Genomic DNA, 19,638 nt, shown 5'->3' on the forward strand with positions numbered 1-19,638 from the left:
TGCCCAAAACACATTGTGTCCCTTTCTCCTTCGCTCCTCCGCTATCTCAAGTCTCTCTCGTTGCACCGCAGCTCCTTTCCAGTGTCGACCTCAATTTTCATCATTCGTCGCTGTGCGGTGTCAGCCTGGGCCTTATGATCAAATCCTAGCAGCTGATGACTGCTTTTATCCCACATTTAGCTGCCTTGTGTCTGTGTAACTGCCTCCCCTGTTTCCCACAATTCATTGCTGGTGCAAGGAGTGGTGCCCGCCTGTGTCTGCTGGTCTGTCTGCTGCGTTGGTCTGTCTCTTGTTTGTTGCTGGGGATCAGTGAACAGATGGTGCGCTACGTTTTCCCCTGCAGAGAGCGAGTGCTACAAAGCGCAGTATCATGCAAGATGGGTTCCACTGCAGAAACGGCTTCCACTGTCGATCTTTTACACTCTGAGTATTCTGGTTGTGGAGATAAATAAAACTAGTATTTTTAAAGCATACTGTTCCCAGTGCATTTTGTTGTGACATGGCATAATGCAGCCTTCCCCATTGTTCTTGGATATGTTTATCCTCATATTACTTTTTTTGTGTGCTAAATATTTAATCAAGGACCCTCATAATGCCCCACTAAAAGTTTTCATACCAAATTAAAGCTTCGGCATTCAAAGGATTGTCCTTGACTGTTTTCAGTGCATGGTGAATTATTAAGCCCTTCGTTAGGGGAACTCTTTGTGCTATAGCTCTCTGAGATCTGCAGTCGTTTGACAGTTCCTGAGTTCCGCAGAGAATTTTGGTTTCAGCAAAACTCCCCACAGGCAATGATGCTGTAGTTACAGAAATATATTTGCAGGAAAACTAGCATCAGTTGGCACACGTAGACAGGACTTCCCCCCCCCCCCCAGGAGGGTGAGTGGGTAAGTACGGATGGTAACTCTCTGGAGACTGCTTGCTAAAATATTAACTAGGTGAATAAATTCATTTCCCTTTAAAGAATGAAATGGATGTCTTTGCTGTTGATATTTCCAAAGCAGGTCTTTGTTAGATATTGCTGGAATTGGGGAAATAAACAGCCATTCACCACCATCATGCTGTGCCCAAATTGTGCTACTCATAGCAAAAGTGCATTTTTAACTGCTAATGAATTAGTTTTGTTTGGACCAAAGCCAGGCACTCAGAAGCTAAGATTAAAACTCTGCTCTTGCTAATCATAACAAAAGCCATGGGATTAGTCATTGGAGATCGAGTCAAGGTCCTTGCCCACACAGCTAATTGAGCTCTTATCTTGGCCCTGCCGGTAATGCCATTAATCATAAATGGCATGTCATGTTCAGGAGAAAGTGTGGAAGCTCTATAAGCTCCCAATGAGTGCACAAAGCTTTGTTTTCAAAGCCCATGCAGAACCTTGTGGGTATCATAGGAAGATTAGTCCATCAAGGTGTTCTGTCAGTTAGCTTGGACTCTAAAAAAAAAAAAAAAAAAAAAGGTAATATAAAGGCCCTGTGATTAGTAGCTTTTCTTTCTGATCATTTTTGTGTTGGGCTTCATTGCAGCACAAGCCTCTTGTCGTGCTCTTTGCTGGGTGGTGAGACTAATGATAATCTGCGGGAGCATGATTTGTTGCTGAGAGCAGGCACAGAGCCTCTTTTTTCTTGTTGACTCTTCTATTCCTGAGGTGGTTTACCATTGATATAGCCAGCGAAACTGGAAGAGCAAACATTATCTATTGTTAACTACTTCAGATGCTGCTTAGCTATTCCTAGATGCCCTGTAGAAAACCACTGGAAAACCTGTGAAACGACATGTACTTAAGCTTTCACCTCATACTTTCTGTAATATCTATCCCACAGCTATTTTCCTCTCTAGAAAATATGTGTACAAGCACACACTGCTGTCTTATGACCTTTGATTGAGCAGATTTTCCCCAGGAGAGATCAAAATGACGGCCTTTTGTGCTCCTGTTCCAAATCACGCATAGCTTTAATTGCCGCCTCATGATAGGGTCTATGATGCTCTAAAATTTGAGCTCTCACAACAGTGTGTGCTGGTAAATTAGCATGACAGTGGCGGGTGACTGTGATTGGAGTAAGTGGGAGGCAGTGGTGGGGGCAGTGGTGGAGACAAGGTTACGAGCTCAGCAGAATGATTGAAATCCCTGCTGTCGGATGATGGCTGCTCAGGTGATATAGCACAGAACTAGTGAGCCTTTAAGCAGAATGCAGAGGGAGAGAAAAGACTATAGCATAGAGAGTTTTGTCCTGTGCTGTCTGTTTCTTTCTTGGTTCCTGTCAGGGCTGTATGTCACAAGCAGCCTGCGACACAAATATGCATAACATGAGGAGGCACATGCACAAATGAACTAGCTAATTCAATGGTATCTCACTGACAGAAGAGTAAATGGCATGCCATATACGTTAACAAAACCAATGAATCAAAGGACTGAAGTGAGAGCAGTGGACACACGCCTGAGACTTGATTAGTTTGTACATCAAGTTGATTGCTAAGTGAGCAGTCGTATATTAGCAGTTTTGGCATTGACCAGGATAAATTGACATTTAGAAACATGTACTGCAGGCTTACTCAACTGACAGCCCAAGAGCCAATCCCAGCCTGCGGATGACATCAGACTGGCCCACGGATTAATTCTATTTACAATTTAAAAATGACTAATAAACTTGTCATTGTTGCCACAGTAAAGTGCACAGTGCTCCTGTTTAATAGAACATCTTTGGTTTCTGCGCTGAGCAGCCTATCACAAGCTTGTGTTGTTGATGGGAAAGGCAGCTTTCGTGCAGTGTACTGATGTGGTGGGCTTTCTTGTCTGGCCCCTGGCTCCTTAACTTTCTGAAAATTTGGCCCCCTGAACAATATAGTTGAATAGCCCTGATACACTGTATAGTTGGGTTTGTCGTGTATTATTATCTGGGGCCAGAATCTCCTCAGCTTTCTGTCCATTATGTTTGCCCACAGCGAAATCCCAATCTTTACTCGTGTGCTTTTCCTGTACCGACTGACATCTAAAATTGAACATGTTTTACTTTTTAGCAGTATTAACACATGTTCCCATATTTTTCAGCATGCACATCTCTAAAGGGTGATAACCTGGAAAATACCTTTACCATCAATTTAATGGTTAATTATTGAGCATACACATAGGGTACATGGAGTTATGTTGCATTTTGTGGCACATTAAGTCGTAATTGGCAGCATATGGAGGACCAAAAGTGCCATTAAAAGAACCATAATGTGTTTGTATTATTCAGACGTATCAAGCCCATTAGCACAGGCACTAGGAATGGCATTCATATTACAAGCCACCAGGAGCTTACAAGCTGGAGCTCCAGGGAGAAAGGAACAGCTGAAGGATGCAGTTTAAAAATACCAGATTGTTTTTCTCCAGGGCTGGAATGACTCATTACCCAGGCAGCAAGGCAGGAAGTCTTGTCAGTTGAGTCGTCCTACAGTACAGAGACGCACGCAAATTGCGCCAGCACATCACTTACAGTGCTATAGTTGTGTAGGGGCTGTGAGAACAACAGCAGTACACATACAATTGTGCAAAACTTCCCACGAAGACACGCCTGTGTTGAATCCAGGGGAGTGATTTTTGCAGATAGCGGAAGACTTGCATTTTCCCAGAGGTAGGTTAAAGTCTCAGTTGGCTGCCATATGCTGACGTGTTTATCCCTTCTTCTCATCTCGTGACTCACTTGTTCAGAAGTGAGGGGTGTTCAGAGATAGCCTGACCAACCCATCGCTCAAATCCTGCTGCACCACCGTGACGACTCGCGACTATTGGATCTTTCCTGGGGTCTTATCTGATGGCTGCGCTGCCGTGAGCTGTTGTGAAACGGATGCTCACACGTCACCGGCTCCGCTTCTATCTCTCTGGAAGCAGCCCAAGGCAGAGTGAGGGAGATGTTGAAGAGGTTAGAGGGCATATTGAGGGCACATGGCCATGGCACTCAGCCTCGGATCATCCCTCACCTGGGAGATAAAGAGCAGGAGTGATGATTTCCCAGCTTGAGCTGAGCTCTGGGCCAGCGCTCGACCTTTCCAGTAAGAAAGGTGACTGATCCGTGGAGGACTCTGATGTAAAGAAGTGCCCTTATCAGGCCAACAGGGAGGAAGAGGAGGAGATAGCAGGCAGACATGTGATGAAATTTAACTGATTCAGGACTTGGCTGGGTGGGCAGCTTCCCTCATTTTGCTCTGTCTTCATCCCCACATTTTCCCCTCTCTATCCTTTCCGCCCTCCATCCCTCTTATCTGGGCTTCTTTGCAGAGAAATCCATTTTCCTGCAGCAGGCCCCTTTGTCTGCTCAGGGTGCGTTGGTTCTGAGGCGGCTGGTAAATAATGCACAAGTCTTTCACAATTCTTCCGAAGGAGGGGAGCGCACGCTATAAGACCCTCTCTGATGTGGGCTTATTAAACGAACCAGGCAGCACCGGTTTTGAATACTTCTTTTAGGGGGCAAGGTGAGGTAAAAGTGAGAGTGTCCCAAAGGAAAATATCAGCTATGAAGGCCCATTTTGCCATTCCTTTACCCAGTGAAGCTAAAAGAGGAAACCTAATGGGAGATACAGAGAGCTCCTAAAGTCACTTGGTGTGCCTTTGCTGTGGTGCACTGCAGAGCTCTTGCAGCCGGTCTGGGCTAGATTCCTCGCCAAATGACCATGTTGCTGATCTGCCAGTGGACTGGTTTGGCATGGCGTGGAGGGAGAAACGAAATAACACATTTGACACCAACACACTCTCACCTTCTATCTCAGCAGTTTACATTTAAGGGATTGTTGTGTGGCGTAGCGTTGTGTTTGGTGTGTGTTTGTTTCTCTCTCCCTCCCTCTCGTGTTGCTCTGCAGGTTGGTGCTCTCCCTACAGCTGGGGATCGAGTTCACCTGATGCCACTTAGAAATCAAGGGACTCAGGATAAAAGCAGGAGAGAGGAGAAAGGACTGGTCAGTGGACCATTTGGCTGTGTGCTAAGCTGCAGACCCTGTCATACCCTTCACCTTCTTCTGTCTTGTGCTGCTGCAATGCCAGAATTTGCTTGCTGGGGATCAATAAAGTATGATCCTATCCTATAATTGTAGTCCCTGTGTGGAAGGAGGGATTTTTTTTTAAATTGGGATAGACTTTATGCAGGCTATCTGTGGTAGTGTGTTTTGGTTAGTCTTTTTTAAAGATTGTTAGGCTTCTCTTGAGTTGTGTTTTTTAAACGTTTGTTCTTGGTTGTTTAGTTTTTTTGATTTTGTAAACATGTTCTTTTTAAATTTGCTTTCACGTAATTCTTCCTTCTTTTCCTGGGATTATATTGTTACTGCCCTCCTCCCATAGCCGTTCATGGTCCATGGTTGTTTGTTTTTGCATTCAATCCTCTGCAATAGAATTATTATTTCAGTTAAGGGATTTTCACTCGTAAGTCAATCCAGACAAGTGAAACTAATGAAGTGACATAACCACATTAAAAAATGCACACACAGCCAAATGAGCTGTTTAGTCAAGAGTGAAACCTCAGACAGAGAGAACGGATGTGTATCACACTATATGAAGAGGAATATTTCTCTGTGGTTCATGGTCAGGGATTGGTCACTTTGGTCACAGCAAGGGCTACGTTTAATTCTCACTTCCAGTGGGCAAAATTGTGGGAAATAAAAATGTTTACAGTCAATTATGTGTCAAATCTAAATATTTTGGACATATTTCTGGTTTTCATGATTTCATAGCAGATTTTGTCATGTCAGGGTTGATGGGGGCTGCATGTGGCCCCTCTGACAAACGTTTCCTGTTCATGGTGGTAGAATTACATCATTGTTGACCTTACTGAGTGGAGCTGGCAATGCTAAACTTCCCATTTGTTTATTATTCCAGTGATTTCTGTTATTAAAAGTCTGGTGTTTTATTTTAAAGACAATATTGTCTGATTTTTTAATTTTTTTATTTTGTCGCTCACTTGAGATAACAATATCTGTGAAAGCAAGCAGACTTAAGTTCTGATCATGGTAAAATGAGCATTGTTATTTCGAGATAGAAACAGGAATAAGTCAAACTTGTAAAAAAAAACAACAAATTGCTCACTAACACAGCGAAATCAGAGTGAAATAAAATGTATAGCTTCTTAGGGCTTCCTGAAAAACCTTCTTTCTTTCTAACTGGAGTTACTCTTTATTTCTACTTCATTCATAATTTTATCAATCTCAAATTGTGGCAGAGAACTTCAGGCTACAGTTTAAGGCATATTGAACTTTACTTGTTAAGCTCAAAGGGATAAACCAGAGCATCAACATAAGATCATTTTCCTCTGATCTGGCCTTGTTTGTTTTTTGTTTTTTAACTTTAAAAAATGAAATGTATTTTTCTTTTACTCCTTTTTTTACCCTGTTCTCTGTAACCCTACTTCCCTGGTGTTTCATTTTTAGCCCACATCCTGCAGTGGATGTCATTTATTTTTAAAGCATAACAGAAAATAGAGCCCTTACAGTGCGCTTGAAGGTCTTTACTCTCCACACTGCTCCAATATATACAGTAAACAGTGTTTGAGTCAACAGAGGGGGAAGGATTTTCTTTCAAAGCTGCAGTTTTCGCATGCTTTGGGTTTAAGTGGAAAGTCTAGGTTAGAGAATGAATCAGATACATGCGGAGGCAGGAGAAGAGATCCTATAGCTCACTAATGTCAAAAGTCCACCTACATAAGCTCACACGCAGTATTGCAGCCTCCACAAATATTTACCGGATCCTCACTAGTTTTGTTGCGCAACAAACCCCATCATATTGCTTTGACAGCACTATTTTGGAAAGAATGGCCTGCAGAAAAACCCCAGTGTGATGGGAAGAAAACACTGCTGAGAACAGTGCTCCTGTTACAGGGCAGAACAGCAGAAGTAGGCCTCTTTTTATTGCCTCTAATACGTTTGCTTGCAGGAACTGACTCCAAAGATGAAAGGAAGGGAGAGGTTTGTCTTTTCCAGGTCAACATGCCTCCAGGGCTGCCTACACATCCAAAATAGATGGATCTACAAGAAAGTTAGCCAGAATTAGTTAGCACTTGCATGATGATCTACCCAATTTTCTTCAATTTATTTGTGTCTCTTTATGTTCTGCTATTCTCAGGACATCTCTCCTCCTCAGGCGCTTTCTTACAGATACTTGTGGGCACATTGTGTCTCCGTATTCAGTCCACTGCGTTTGTGATGACTCATTCACAGGCTGAAAAAAGAAATTAGACTCATTGTTTGAGGTAATGGATATGTAAAGGCTACCTTATGAGAGGATGTGTCATGTCGTATGAGATTAAACATTCTGGCATGACGAACACCAAGCCCACATCAACAAACCGGTTGGCAACCATAAAACTGCAAACCTGGCTCCACCTGCCCACCCTTATTCCAGTAAGCTGCCTCGTTCATCTTCATCCTCCCGAGATCTCATCGACCTGCCTTTCTAAGACGACAGTCCAGACGCTCTCTGTCAATCACGTGTCATTAAAAGCGCCCTGTTCTTCACACTGGACTTGGCTATATATCCCACATGATTCCCCTGGCATGTCTTTTAAATGAAGACTCTTCCATATAAGTCAGGGTGTGTACCTGAGCTGCTTTGTGGCTACAGTCACTAATAACAGCCTGATGGACACTGAGCTGCATGACCTGACATCATGGTGATCTATCATTTTGTCTGTCTACATTTTTGTGGTAGAAAGGGCTGCACTTCAACCAGCCTGTTTGGGCATGGGGTGTTTTTAAAGACCATTTACTCAGTTTAACCTATATCGTTATACTGATATGAGACAGAATACAAAGTTTAGGGGCTGTAAAACATGCTTACATTCTCCTTAGATCTTATTTTAATTGCTGGGTTAAATTATTTTACTGGTTTAGTTTCTTTAATGGTAAGTATGAACATATGGTTACATGTCCTTCACACAGGCAGAATGCAAAGAAAATACTGGAGCACACACACTTCTTTAGGTAATCTATTATGGTGCAAAGGATGTTTGACACATACTGCGTCTTCCTCTGAGTCAAACCTACGTATGTTGTTCTAAATTCCTGGTCGTATCAGCAGCTACCCCCTTACTTTCTCTGATATCAGATACTGTGAAAAACAAAACAAACAAAAAAAAAACGTTCATGTTATTTATACTTTAATGTGTCAATATTTGGGTTACACATGAGATTGCATGTTCATATATTTTGTACCATCTGTGTATGTGTTTGTGGGTTCGACTGAAGATCCATCTGGATATACTGTGCATCATATCCCTCCCCTTCAGAGAAGACGAGTTCAGTGATGTTTGCAGCTTTTTGTTGCCTCACTTGCTGGTAAAGCACGTCTTTCTGGGGTTGCCAAGCCTCAGTCAGTCTGAGGTGATTGCAGATGACACATTTGCAGTGAGTCTGCATAGTCAGCTGGCCAATTCAGCAGAGTGCAATATAGCGAAACTGGAGAAGAGCTGGGGAAGGTTAGATGACACATTATGGCAGTAAAAAGGGTGTCAATAATGGTTTGTCTTGTGAAGCAATCTAGGTCTCATTTCAACACTTTTCGCCTCAGGCAGTCGATCTACCTGTTTCAATCAGTGCGTTTTCACATGAATTAGAAATCTGACTACTCAGAGAACTCTGTGCTCTGCAGTACATTCACCTTGAAACGCCTACTATATATGCTTACAATTGTTTTAATCCTGGGCACAAGGGCTTCGCAAGGTTAAGGAGAGAGTCCATGTCAAGAACAAATCTGAAAATGTTCTGGCAATTGAGAAATCCCTCATATAGTTTCCCCTGCAGCTACGCTTTCCTCCGTAGCCATCCTCCAAACCAGCTTAATAGATTACTCCCAGAATGACTTTGTTTTAGTCTAGACCGGTCAAAGATTAAGTGCTCGGTTGATGTATTTTTCCTCTCGATTGTAACTCACACAAACACAGCACTTCATCCAGAGCTAGTTTCTCTTTCGACAAGCGCAACAAGTGCCAGTCTAAGAGGGCCACTGCCAAACAACAGGAATTGGGTTGTCATGAAGCTGTCGGGATGTTTGCACCCGCTCCATTTTCAGGCCTCGAAAACAGAGTTGAGCATTCTTTGAGAGCTCAACTGTGCCTCCAGTAAATATGAGCTACAATGACATCAAACTGTATCACCACTCATTACAACATGTTTTCTGCTCCGACCACCTCAATGTGTTGTCAAATCTTCTCTTGTCCAAACACACACGGGTGCCAGTGGGTGCTCTTTTTTTTCTGCAGTTGACACTCCATGCACATTTTCATCTATTATTTACTGGGGTTGTTATTCTTTTTAGATTAAAACACCAGTGATTCATTAGCCTCCGATTGCTGCCATGCAAGTGCAGCGCTTTAACTGTGAGGGCTCGTGATCCTCAATGATTTCAAATTGTTGACACGATAGCCCCCAAACTGCATGAGGCACCAGTTTCTGGAGCGGTGAATCATGTCTGTGAATAATAACACTTCAAATGTGAGGACCCCTTTTAAAATGCGATACACCCCTTCTTCACAGAGTCATAACTTAGTCAGATGGTAACGCAAGACTGCTTTAGAAATGACTGAATACATGAACTGCAGCAATGTCAGCTCAAAATAGGAGCAATAGGCACAATTACAAAAATCTCTGTATTGATTAAGAGGGCCTTATGTGCAGCATACACACCTCCAACTCCAAGACACATAGCAGGTAGGAGCCACTTGGTTAGCATCCTTAAAGATATTCAGGTCTCAACTGATATCATGCTGTTTCTTTATCTTTTTTCAGGTTAGAATGTAAAATATATCCTCTTTGTACTAGAGGCTGCTGACACACAACTACAACTTGAAACAAAAAACAGTATGCTTTCTAAAATGTTCTTAACACCTGTGCTAAAGTCTGCCTAAGAGCTAAGCAACACCGAGACACATGGGGCATGTTCTCAGCTCCCCTCATTTATTTTCTCTCCAGCCATGTGTAGATAAGATAAAGCCTTACACACTCTGTTAAGCAAAAATGCTTGGCTGCACTGCTTGCAGCCTGCACAGCACACAAAAAAATAACCCAAAGTAGGGCATTCTGATTTATTTTTTTTTTATTCCTCTGTGGCTCGAAGAGTGCATCTGGACACCCCGCATACTCACGCTCTGTGGACGCCTGCATTATTTTCAGCTTACACCACTTGAATTATGCATTTTACATGGTTTCACATGTGGAAATTGCCCATGTCTGTGACATGTGGAGGAGGGCACAAAGCTGGATTTGAGCCATTCTGCAAAACCTCATGGGTGGACTTGAGTCCTAACACCTTCTGTGGAGCATTTCACAGTGAAAAGCAGGAGCACTGAGGGCCTTTTGGTTTGCTGCCAACTATACAATAGAGTTGTGAGGAATGAGCCATTTCTGCCCCTTTACGGCAGCACTACGATGCCATACTACAATTAATCCACTGTAGTGGCATTTAAGCATAGCTAACACCATTCCAGCTGTCTTTAAATGCAACTTAGAGGAAAAAGCACGGCCATTTTAGTAACTAGGCTGATTGATAGTTACAGGAATGAAGCCCATGTATACAACAAATGGGGGAATTGTATTGATGTTTTGCTTAAAGGGACACTTTGCCAATTGTAAATGACAGAATTTTACAGTCACAATGACTGCTGAATAGCTTGAGAAAAAAAACAAAACCTTTTTGACTGTTGTGTTGTAGGGCTCTGGAGATGATTTGTAAAACATAAATAGTAACAATTCTGTAGGTTTTAAACCCTGGCTTGAAGACTCAAATTTGTCATGGAAGTAGCATTGAATGAAAACTGTGTTTTGAAAGAGTTCGGCATTAACCAGGCAGGAAGGGCAAAGAAGAGATGGTTATTGTTCTGCAGATGATGATGTGGGATAAATCCCTTCTGAAGCTTGATCTAGGGACTAAAAGTATTCCATCCTCATGCAGCATTGATTTTACTGTAAGCATGCTTTTAAAATGTCTTTCCTTTCCCCATAGCATATTCAATAGCAATGCAATATCATTATCGGTATTGGTGGACTTAGGAGTCCATTAGAAAATAGATAAAGACAAACAAACAGACAAAACGCCACCAGTGTCTTCAGATGGAGGACTTGTGTCAATCACAGAACTGTGATTTTGATTTGTCAGCAGCTTAACAATAGAGTTCTGAGAATCCTTCAATCGGAAGATACATTTGTAAATCAGGTTTCTCATCAGAGCAACCGTCTTTTTCTAGGTAACTTTGGCAAAAAAAAGAGTTAGATCTTAGTAAAATAGTAAAATCTTATTACAAAAGTAATAACAGCACAATATTCCAACAGATTGCATTTGAGTGGTTGTATTGTATTTGCAATGTGCAAGCAACATTTTACTGATGCCCCAAATCAATGTGTTTCTAATTTAACTGCTAAAGAAAAGTCTCAATTATCAATCTGGATATGATATGATGTAAAGAAGACCTCTAAGAACCCTAGATGTCTATATATCCCAGTTTGAAAAGGAATCAGGTTTATCACTTTGGCAAATGTACTTTCTCAGGTTTCTTCTAACCACTGTATATAGCTGCGGCAGCTTGTAAATGTTGAGCATATCACAGTCCTGAGTGATCTCCTGCTGAGTGGGGATCTGAGTTGCTGGGAGGTCAGTGCATCATTCAGGGTCAATGGTAATTTAATGGCAGTTATTGAAAGGGAGATCTCTTCACTTCCACTTTATCTTCCAATAGCTCACTCATCGAGCAGGGATTCGATCCGACAGCCCTCTGATTGCAAGCTCATTCTCTCACTATCAGCCCCTCTGCCTATTGTTACTGCTGTCACTTCCCCCCTAGTTCGATGTGACAAGCCATCTGCCTACAGCTGTAATGTCCAACAAGATGCATTTATTTTCTGTGTATTGTTATTGATTCTATCTTTCTCAGTCTCATGTACGCTCACATATGTTCACATGCATGCATGAAGATCCCTACAGACCCTCTTTCCCCCACACACACTGTTGTCTGGCGTTTCTTCCTACCTCTGCTTACCTCTGTTATTCATGAACCATCTGCTTGGGCGAGTGCTGTGTCAGATGTGTGTCAAACAGGACTTCATCCGTCCCCTTGGTTCATCTTCTAAATGTGTCCTAGTATGCAGACTGTAGTCGCCACTACTGACGCCCTGACAACGCTCCACTGTAATCCAAGGGAATCCAGCTCAGCTCTCCATCATGTCCTAAATAACCTGCTTAATATTATGTGTGCTTCTTTATTTGAGAAGAGAGCATCTGGTTCATCAACGTTGTAAGGGCAAGCATAGATCAGGCTTTGTGTACTTGCGGTGGTTTGTGTTTGGTGTAAAATGTTGACTTGAGATTCAGATATCTGGTGGATTTTTAAAAAAGATACAATAATATATAGCTTTTCACTCTTCCTGCAACCAAAATAACATCAAAGCAAGACGCCAATGAGAATCAAAATTAGACTGCATCAAGGTCGGAGAAGTTCTGGGATGTACTAGAAATGAAATATAACTTGACCTAGAAGTTGGAATAACTGTGTTGAAAACGAAGTAAAAGAAGAAAAGCAGCTCTTTTGAACACTTTTCTTTCAGTGACAAGGTAAATGTGGTGTCCATAAAAAGGCGAATGTGGCCTTCTGATCACAACCCGTTCCATATGAATGTGCCTTAAACCAGCCAATCCCTCTGCAATTCAGCGATGCTCTTGAAAGTGAAGAGCATTTCTTTTCTATAATAAGACCGTTTCACAGGCTTATGACGGGAAAGAGGTTCAAAGCAAATTTAAATGGAATATTCTCCTGGTCTGCCATGACAGTGTTACTGTAGGCTACTCTGTAATTCTGGCCTCTCTGAATAGTAGCACTTTATCAGGAACTCGACTGAAGTTCAAACGGGAATGCTGATTGTGGGCCAAAAATTCCACACTTACATGACAAGAAGTAAGACAGACTGAAATACATATGGACAGATAAACTACAGCCTCAATAAAAAGGTATAGGGCAGTCAATGTAACTTAACAATGACATAGACTTATACATGAAAAAAAAAAAAAAATTTAAAAAAAAATTAAACACCAGAATTAAAGGTACATACCATAAAAAAGTAAACCTTTGCAATTATACTTTTTTCATGATTTAACGTTGATTGTGCAGTGCTACACAGCCGGTATGAACACATGACATATTTGGTTTTGCTTGAAAAATAAGAACGAGTACCAGAAGGGAGAGCAGAAGGATGCAGACCTGTCAGCCATTGATGATGGGCTGGAGAGAGAAAACAGAAATAAACATTGTTACAATTATTAACACAACAGAAACAGCGTCTGAGTCCCAGCAACCTGTTCATCTAAACCTGGAAAATAAATACACCAAAGACTAAAACAGAGTTATAGAAAGCCCTTCTGCAGCAGGAACTTGGCACTAAAGTAGAAAGTCAGTGTATTTCCAATAAAAGGGTCTTGGATCTATGGACTAAACATTTGTGATTGGTCAAGTCTCCAACTGTTCAGGAGACTCTTTAATATCTCAGTTGATTATTTTTTCTTGAATTCCACAGGTCCTTAGGCTTGTGGAAAGGCTTGAAGAACCTTTCAATTACTTGAAAAGTAGCTCATGGGACTAAAATGCAGTAACTAATTATGTTCAAGGGTCAGAAATCCAAGAAGGAGCAAATATTATAATCTTTGTTTTTGTGTTCAGATGAACTCCTCCAAAGAACTATGAGTGAACTTTGTAAGTCATTGCTGCACCAAGTGATTCTCTTTTAGTACCCTCAGCTCATGAAGTCATTTATAGCTGCTGCGGCTGTGCTAAAATTAGGCCACATACAACTGTCATATCCAATACACTTTCTCTAAGTTATTCCTTTCAAAGGGCTATAAAAACAATTTACGTATGCATGGTTGGATTCACACAAGATACATGACCTTTGAGAGGGGGATCATGACTGTATTAAATGCAGGCCTGCCTCTGAGCATCACAATAATGTATGATTTTAGAAAGGAGGCCAGGAGGTCCCTCTGGAGAGCGACTGTGATTCATCTCTGACAGAGACATCACTTCCTCTCCAGGCCGAGGGGATAACGCTGTCATGTAAGTTGCCCTGCCCAATCCCCGGCCCTTCAAAGTAAAGCCACCGTGATGAATCTGAGGCCCTTGAACACACCATCCTGACATGCCCTTTGTGTTCATTGTGATTTCTGAGTGCAAGGAGTGGCTTCAATTCATGTTGTATTTGCACAATAAGAAAAATAGAAGAGCTGGGAGTTTGGTTTTTTTCAGCTCCCAACATGCCAGGGACACATGCAAATGAGCAAGGAGTCTGGCTAAGTGATGCACTCATAGAATAAGTAAACAAAGCTGTCTGTGCCCACTCATACTGCTCCTGTGGGCATCTCTCTGTTTTGCTACTAAATGTTGTGTCCTGTAGCAGCAACCAGAGATCTGATAGCACTATTTTTGGCTGAATTTACAGTGTGATGATATCATTTATCTCCATCACTGGCTACTTTCATTTCCCAAGCTTGTTCTTCTCGTGAGTATTTAATTGTTCCTTTTCACCACAGGACAAAACTCTCCTGGAATCCATACTAATGGAATTCTTCAGTTGTTAAGAAAGGACATAGCAGGTTTCATTGCAGGACTGTCTTATTGCCATCCCTGAAGCTTGTGTAGTAAAATCACATCTTCACCTCAGGATACAAGTAAGGGACACTTAGAGGCCAATATCCAATTTTTGGCACAAACCAATATCAGTCTGATGTAATGTCCTCACAATGGTGTCCTCAGAATCAATGATTTTAGAGAAAAGGTTTTGACAGAAAATTTAAACGGTTGAGCACAGAAGCTGTATCACAGATAAAAAGTGAAATTCTTGAACTTGCCATACACTCTCGTGTTCCTGTTGAACGTAGAAGTATATGTCTTGATGCAAAAAGAAAGGGCATACTCAACTTAAAGCTGAAGGGGCTACAGTGTTAGTCAGGTGGAAACAAAGAGGCTTGTCTGGTCCTAAATAGAGTGATAACAGCTACTGCGTAACATAGATATTAGAGAAGAGGCCACTGGCAGGATCTGAAACAGGAAGGCAGTGCCCTTAGTCTTGTTTTGACACAGCAGATATAGAAAAGATTAAGTGTTAAAACCAAAGCTGCCAGAGGGCGATAAGGAATGGATTTTTCTCTCAACCACAACCTTGATCTTCTGAGATATTAAAGTTTGTGTTGAGAACTAGGAGCAACATATTGATACCCTTGTGTATAATCTTTGCTATGATAAAAACAGGGGGAGAAAGACATGCTACTGTATGTTGTTCAATCGATAGCGTGAAGATGACACACAAGTCTCTTGAGGGGAAGGAGGGAAGTCTGAGAAGTCACACAGAGGTTATTCAAAAGTGTGATAATGACGGAGTGTATAATACAACGATGTCAAGAAGGCATGACTTCTAGATTTATGTTTTGCATCATATGGTAATGCAATCAGTGTGGAGTAGATTTAAAGATACTGTGAGTGAACAAAAAATAATTGGGACGAAGTTTATGACATTGCGGGGCTTTCGGTGTCATTCAACAGATGCTAACAAAGATGAGACGTATTATGCCGAGAGCCTGGGAAACCAGGCTTTGACATGGAACGCGTGGGTGGAAATAGCCTCTTAATGAATAGACAGCAGTAGGGGGAAAAAATTTAAGACGGGCGGAAGAGATACACGAAGCGTGCGGCGTTATAAAATATTGCTATTGTTAGGCACTACTGAGGGGAAAAAGTGCTGCGATGCAGAAAGAGTGGGAAGTCTTGACAGCTTTCCGGTGGCAGTCTGACGGCTGAGCCAGGAGATTGGAAGGAAAGTGCAACAGAGGGCTGCTGTCAGGCCACACCAGAGCTCCGTTTAACAAGGTCCAGAGATGAGCTGCACCACAACACATTGCAAGGGAATGAGATGAGGGAGAGTGGGGATGGAGGGAGGGCTGAGTAAGGCTCATGCATTTTTCCAAAGCCTTGCTACCTGTCATGCTTTCAAGCCACAGCGTCCTCACATGTGCATAGAAGCAGAGATTGAAAATCCTCAGTAAGGACAGAAGAAGGATTCTGAGATTTGGGGAGCACCTGCTGCTATCGGATTCTGATACCAGACATCCTTTGACACTATTATTTCTACATGGAGGAATGACTGAGCCCCAATAGATGCACTCCATTTCTACCTCAGCTGTACCTGCATCCGTGTAATGTCAGAAGTAATCATTCACATGTGGTTATCCAGCCCATTTCACTCACCATGGTGAAGTGCAGCAATCTGATCCGAACCACTGAAGAGGACAGGCAGAAATAATTAATGAAAGCAAATGCGGAATACGCCTCATTTTAAACATGGTTGCGCTTCAGGGCAAACACATACAAGTTTCTTTACAAGCCTCCCTCTGAGAACTACCACACCTCCTGTATATCTCATCTTCATGCTGCACTCGGGAAAAAATGCTTCAGTCAAGCCTGTGGAGTGGAAACTCTAGCGGGGCCTCTATAGCCCTCTTTCCATCTTGGCTCCAGGCATCAATCTTCCAGCCTGGCATGAAAGCTTATCTCCCAGCGTCAGGCTAAATGTCAACCTCAGGAACGCTACAACACCATTAGTTATGTCCGCCCTATTAGAGGCAAGCTAATTCCACATAAAAGCCACCCACCCAATTTTAAATGAGGCTGCCTGCACAGGACTCTCCACAGCTGTTTAGGGCTTCCTGTCATTAGAGACAGCAGGGAGAGGATGTGTCCCAAGAACATCACTGCTGTAAAAAAAACATGCTGAGTCACTTATAAAGAGGATTCCCTGTTCTTCAGTTTTATGCTTGATGTTACACTTTAAGCAAGAACATCTGGGGGATTTTCGGGGTACATCATTCAATGACGTGTGCATCACCTTTGGCTCAAAATAATCAAATCAAACATGGCTGCTACACTAGTTTTCACATGAGTAAGCATGGCAATATTTAAAAAAATCATGGAAAAATCAAGTTCATCTTTCATTTTTCAGAGTTGTCATCGTCCGCTATATCCAACTAAATTTGAAATTTTGCCTGGGTCTGGATCACATTTTCCTGGATTACATTTTCACATGTTTAGACTACTTTTGCTCTACTGACTGTGACTTTTAATATTTACAGATTGTATTAACTTATCCACAATTTCTTTTGTTTCGTGTGTCCATAGGAGGGAGACTCCTGTTTCTGATGATGTGGCTGAACCTCGTGCCTCAAACTGACAGCTGCCCTGCCAAGTGTGTGTGCTACAGTGAGCCCAGACCCACTGTGGCCTGCCAACAACAAGGACTGTTTTCAGTTCCTACCGAGATCCCCGTGCGGAGCCAGAGGATATTCCTGCAGAGCAACAAGCTAACAGTGGTGAGATCTACCAGCTTCAGCTCTTGCCACAATCTCACTGTTCTCTGGCTCTACTCCAACAACATTAGCTACATTGAAGCTGGAGCCTTCTATGGCTTAGAAAAACTAGAGGAACTGGACATTGGCGACAACAGTAATCTGCGTACCATTAGCCCTACAGCCTTTCGGGGCCTAACTAAGCTGCATACCCTCCACTTGCACAGGTGTGGCCTGTCAGAGCTCCCTGTTGGAGTTTTCCGAGGAATGTTCTCCCTACAGTACCTTTACCTGCAGGACAATAACATTCTCACCCTGCATGATGACACTTTTCTGGACCTTGCCAACCTCACCTATCTCTACCTGCACAATAACAAGATCAAGATAGTAACCGATAACATGTTTCGAGGCTTAATTAATCTGGACCGTCTGCTTCTACACCAGAACCGTGTTATATTTGTCCAACCAAGGGCTTTTAGTGATCTTGGAAAGCTCAAATCCCTGTTCTTGTTCTTCAACAACCTTACTGTGTTAACTGGCGAGACCATGGACCCACTGGTGACTCTGCAGTACTTGCGATTAAACGGAAACCAGTGGATCTGTGACTGTCGGGCGAGGACCTTGTGGGATTGGTTCAAACGATTCAAGGGTTCTAGCTCTGAGTTGGAGTGCAATGTCCCTGAGTTCTTGGCTGGAAAGGACCTGAAACGACTCAAGAGTGAAGACCTAGAGGGGTGTGTGGAAACACCTCAAATCCAGACCAATCTCTTCAGCAAGGCACAGTCTGGGAAGTTCCCTTCAACTGAAAATCCTCTTGGGGACACTATTCCTAGGTGTTGCCTCGGAGAGAATGACAAATCCTCCATACTATCTGGCAAGAGCCGCCAAATCACTAACAACCCCCTTAAGGAAAAGGAAAACATGTCCAAGACGAAATATAAGGAGCCAGAACGAACGAAAAATGAGACCGCAAACAAGCAGAATGATGGACCGTTGGGAACCTTGTCCAACACGCTGGAAAAGTCATTGGAAAATCTTAACCCTGATCTTATAGACAATGTCGAATCATCTACAGCCTCAAACAAAAAGAAAAAGAAGTGTTCCAAAAAGCCCAAATCAGATGCACACTGCATCAAAGGCCGGGGTTCTACCTTGCAAGTGCTGCACTCTCTTGTCATTCCCATGATCTGGATATCTCTAGCCATGTCTTAGGACTCCTGATCTAACTCTGAACACAGAACTCAAGATTGTTGATGCTCATGACAATGAAACAGAAGATGCAGCGACATCTTCAACAGACAGTGACTGAAAAGCAAGGAGTCATGTTGACCCTACATGGGCGAGAACAGGCAATGATGAAGACGTTAGAGTACATTTAACAAAATGGATGCCTTTACAGAACACTACAGATCTCATGTATATAATGAATTGGTGCCCAAAATTGTTTGTTCTCTATGTACTTAACTGTACCATGTCTAAGCTACACTTCGGAGACTCCCTTTTTCCCTCTCAAAAGCTTTTACTGCTAAGACAGATGACTGGAAGAATAATAATTAAAAAAAAAAAAAAAAAAAACAGACAAAAGAACAAAAACAGGAATCAGAGACAGAGCGCACACAAAGAATGTTGGGTCCGATCTCCCCCCCATTATTTATTCAAAGTGATGCATTTGTTGGTAATGTTATGTTTTTTATGTTTATAAAAACAGGTGTTTTACTTTCCCCAATTTTAGTTATATTTTCATGACAGAGAAGGTATATGGGTACCATTTACCAAAAAGAATGCTGTTGATTTGTTCATGGAGATTGCAATGGAACCATAGATATGCATTTTATTTTACTTGTGTACAAGTATGAATATATTATGAATAAAAGTTCTTATTTCGTAGCTGTTTGATATTGTGTGGTACTTTCTAGGATACAAGAATAGACTCAAATCTTTTAGGATTTTAGAGTTTGTCTTTAGAGCCATTGACATTACAGTAATTTTGAATTTCATGTTTGAGGTTTTTACTGATAAATGGGCAAAACCAAACAAATTCAGTGACTTTGGTTCCTGAAGGGCGTTGCTGGCTTCAACAGATTTATTTATTTTTATTTATTTTTTGACAATTTCATTGACTAAACCAATGATCTAGAATAATCTTGTTGTTTTTTTCTTTAGAAAAATTGTAAAGATAACTACTGGGCATCCACTTGCTGCTCATGAGGATCTTTTGCTCCATTGCTAGTGTACTGTTTAATGAAGGAAAGAAAAGCTACATAAAAAATACATTTCTAAATAAATAATAAATACAGAAAAGTGCTAAATGA

The 19,638-nt window shown here is 41.9% G+C and overlaps 1 protein-coding gene across 1 annotated transcript in view; it reads left to right on the top strand.

Moving 5' to 3' along the window:
- The window catches only part of rtn4r (reticulon 4 receptor), a 43,807-nt gene extending 24,594 nt beyond the window's left edge, over positions 1–19,213 (top strand). The window contains exon 2 of the mRNA XM_079344462.1: positions 17,160–19,213. Coding sequence (XP_079200588.1) covers positions 17,160–18,538 — 1,379 coding nt within the window. The 3' untranslated portion in view covers positions 18,539–19,213. The remainder of the gene's footprint in view (positions 1–17,159) is intronic.
- The last annotated feature ends 425 nt before the right edge of the window (positions 19,214–19,638 follow it).

The sequence above is a fragment of the Symphodus melops genome (genome assembly GCF_947650265.1).
Source record: "Symphodus melops genome assembly, chromosome: 1".
NCBI classification, from domain to species: Eukaryota; Metazoa; Chordata; class Actinopteri; order Labriformes; family Labridae; genus Symphodus; species Symphodus melops.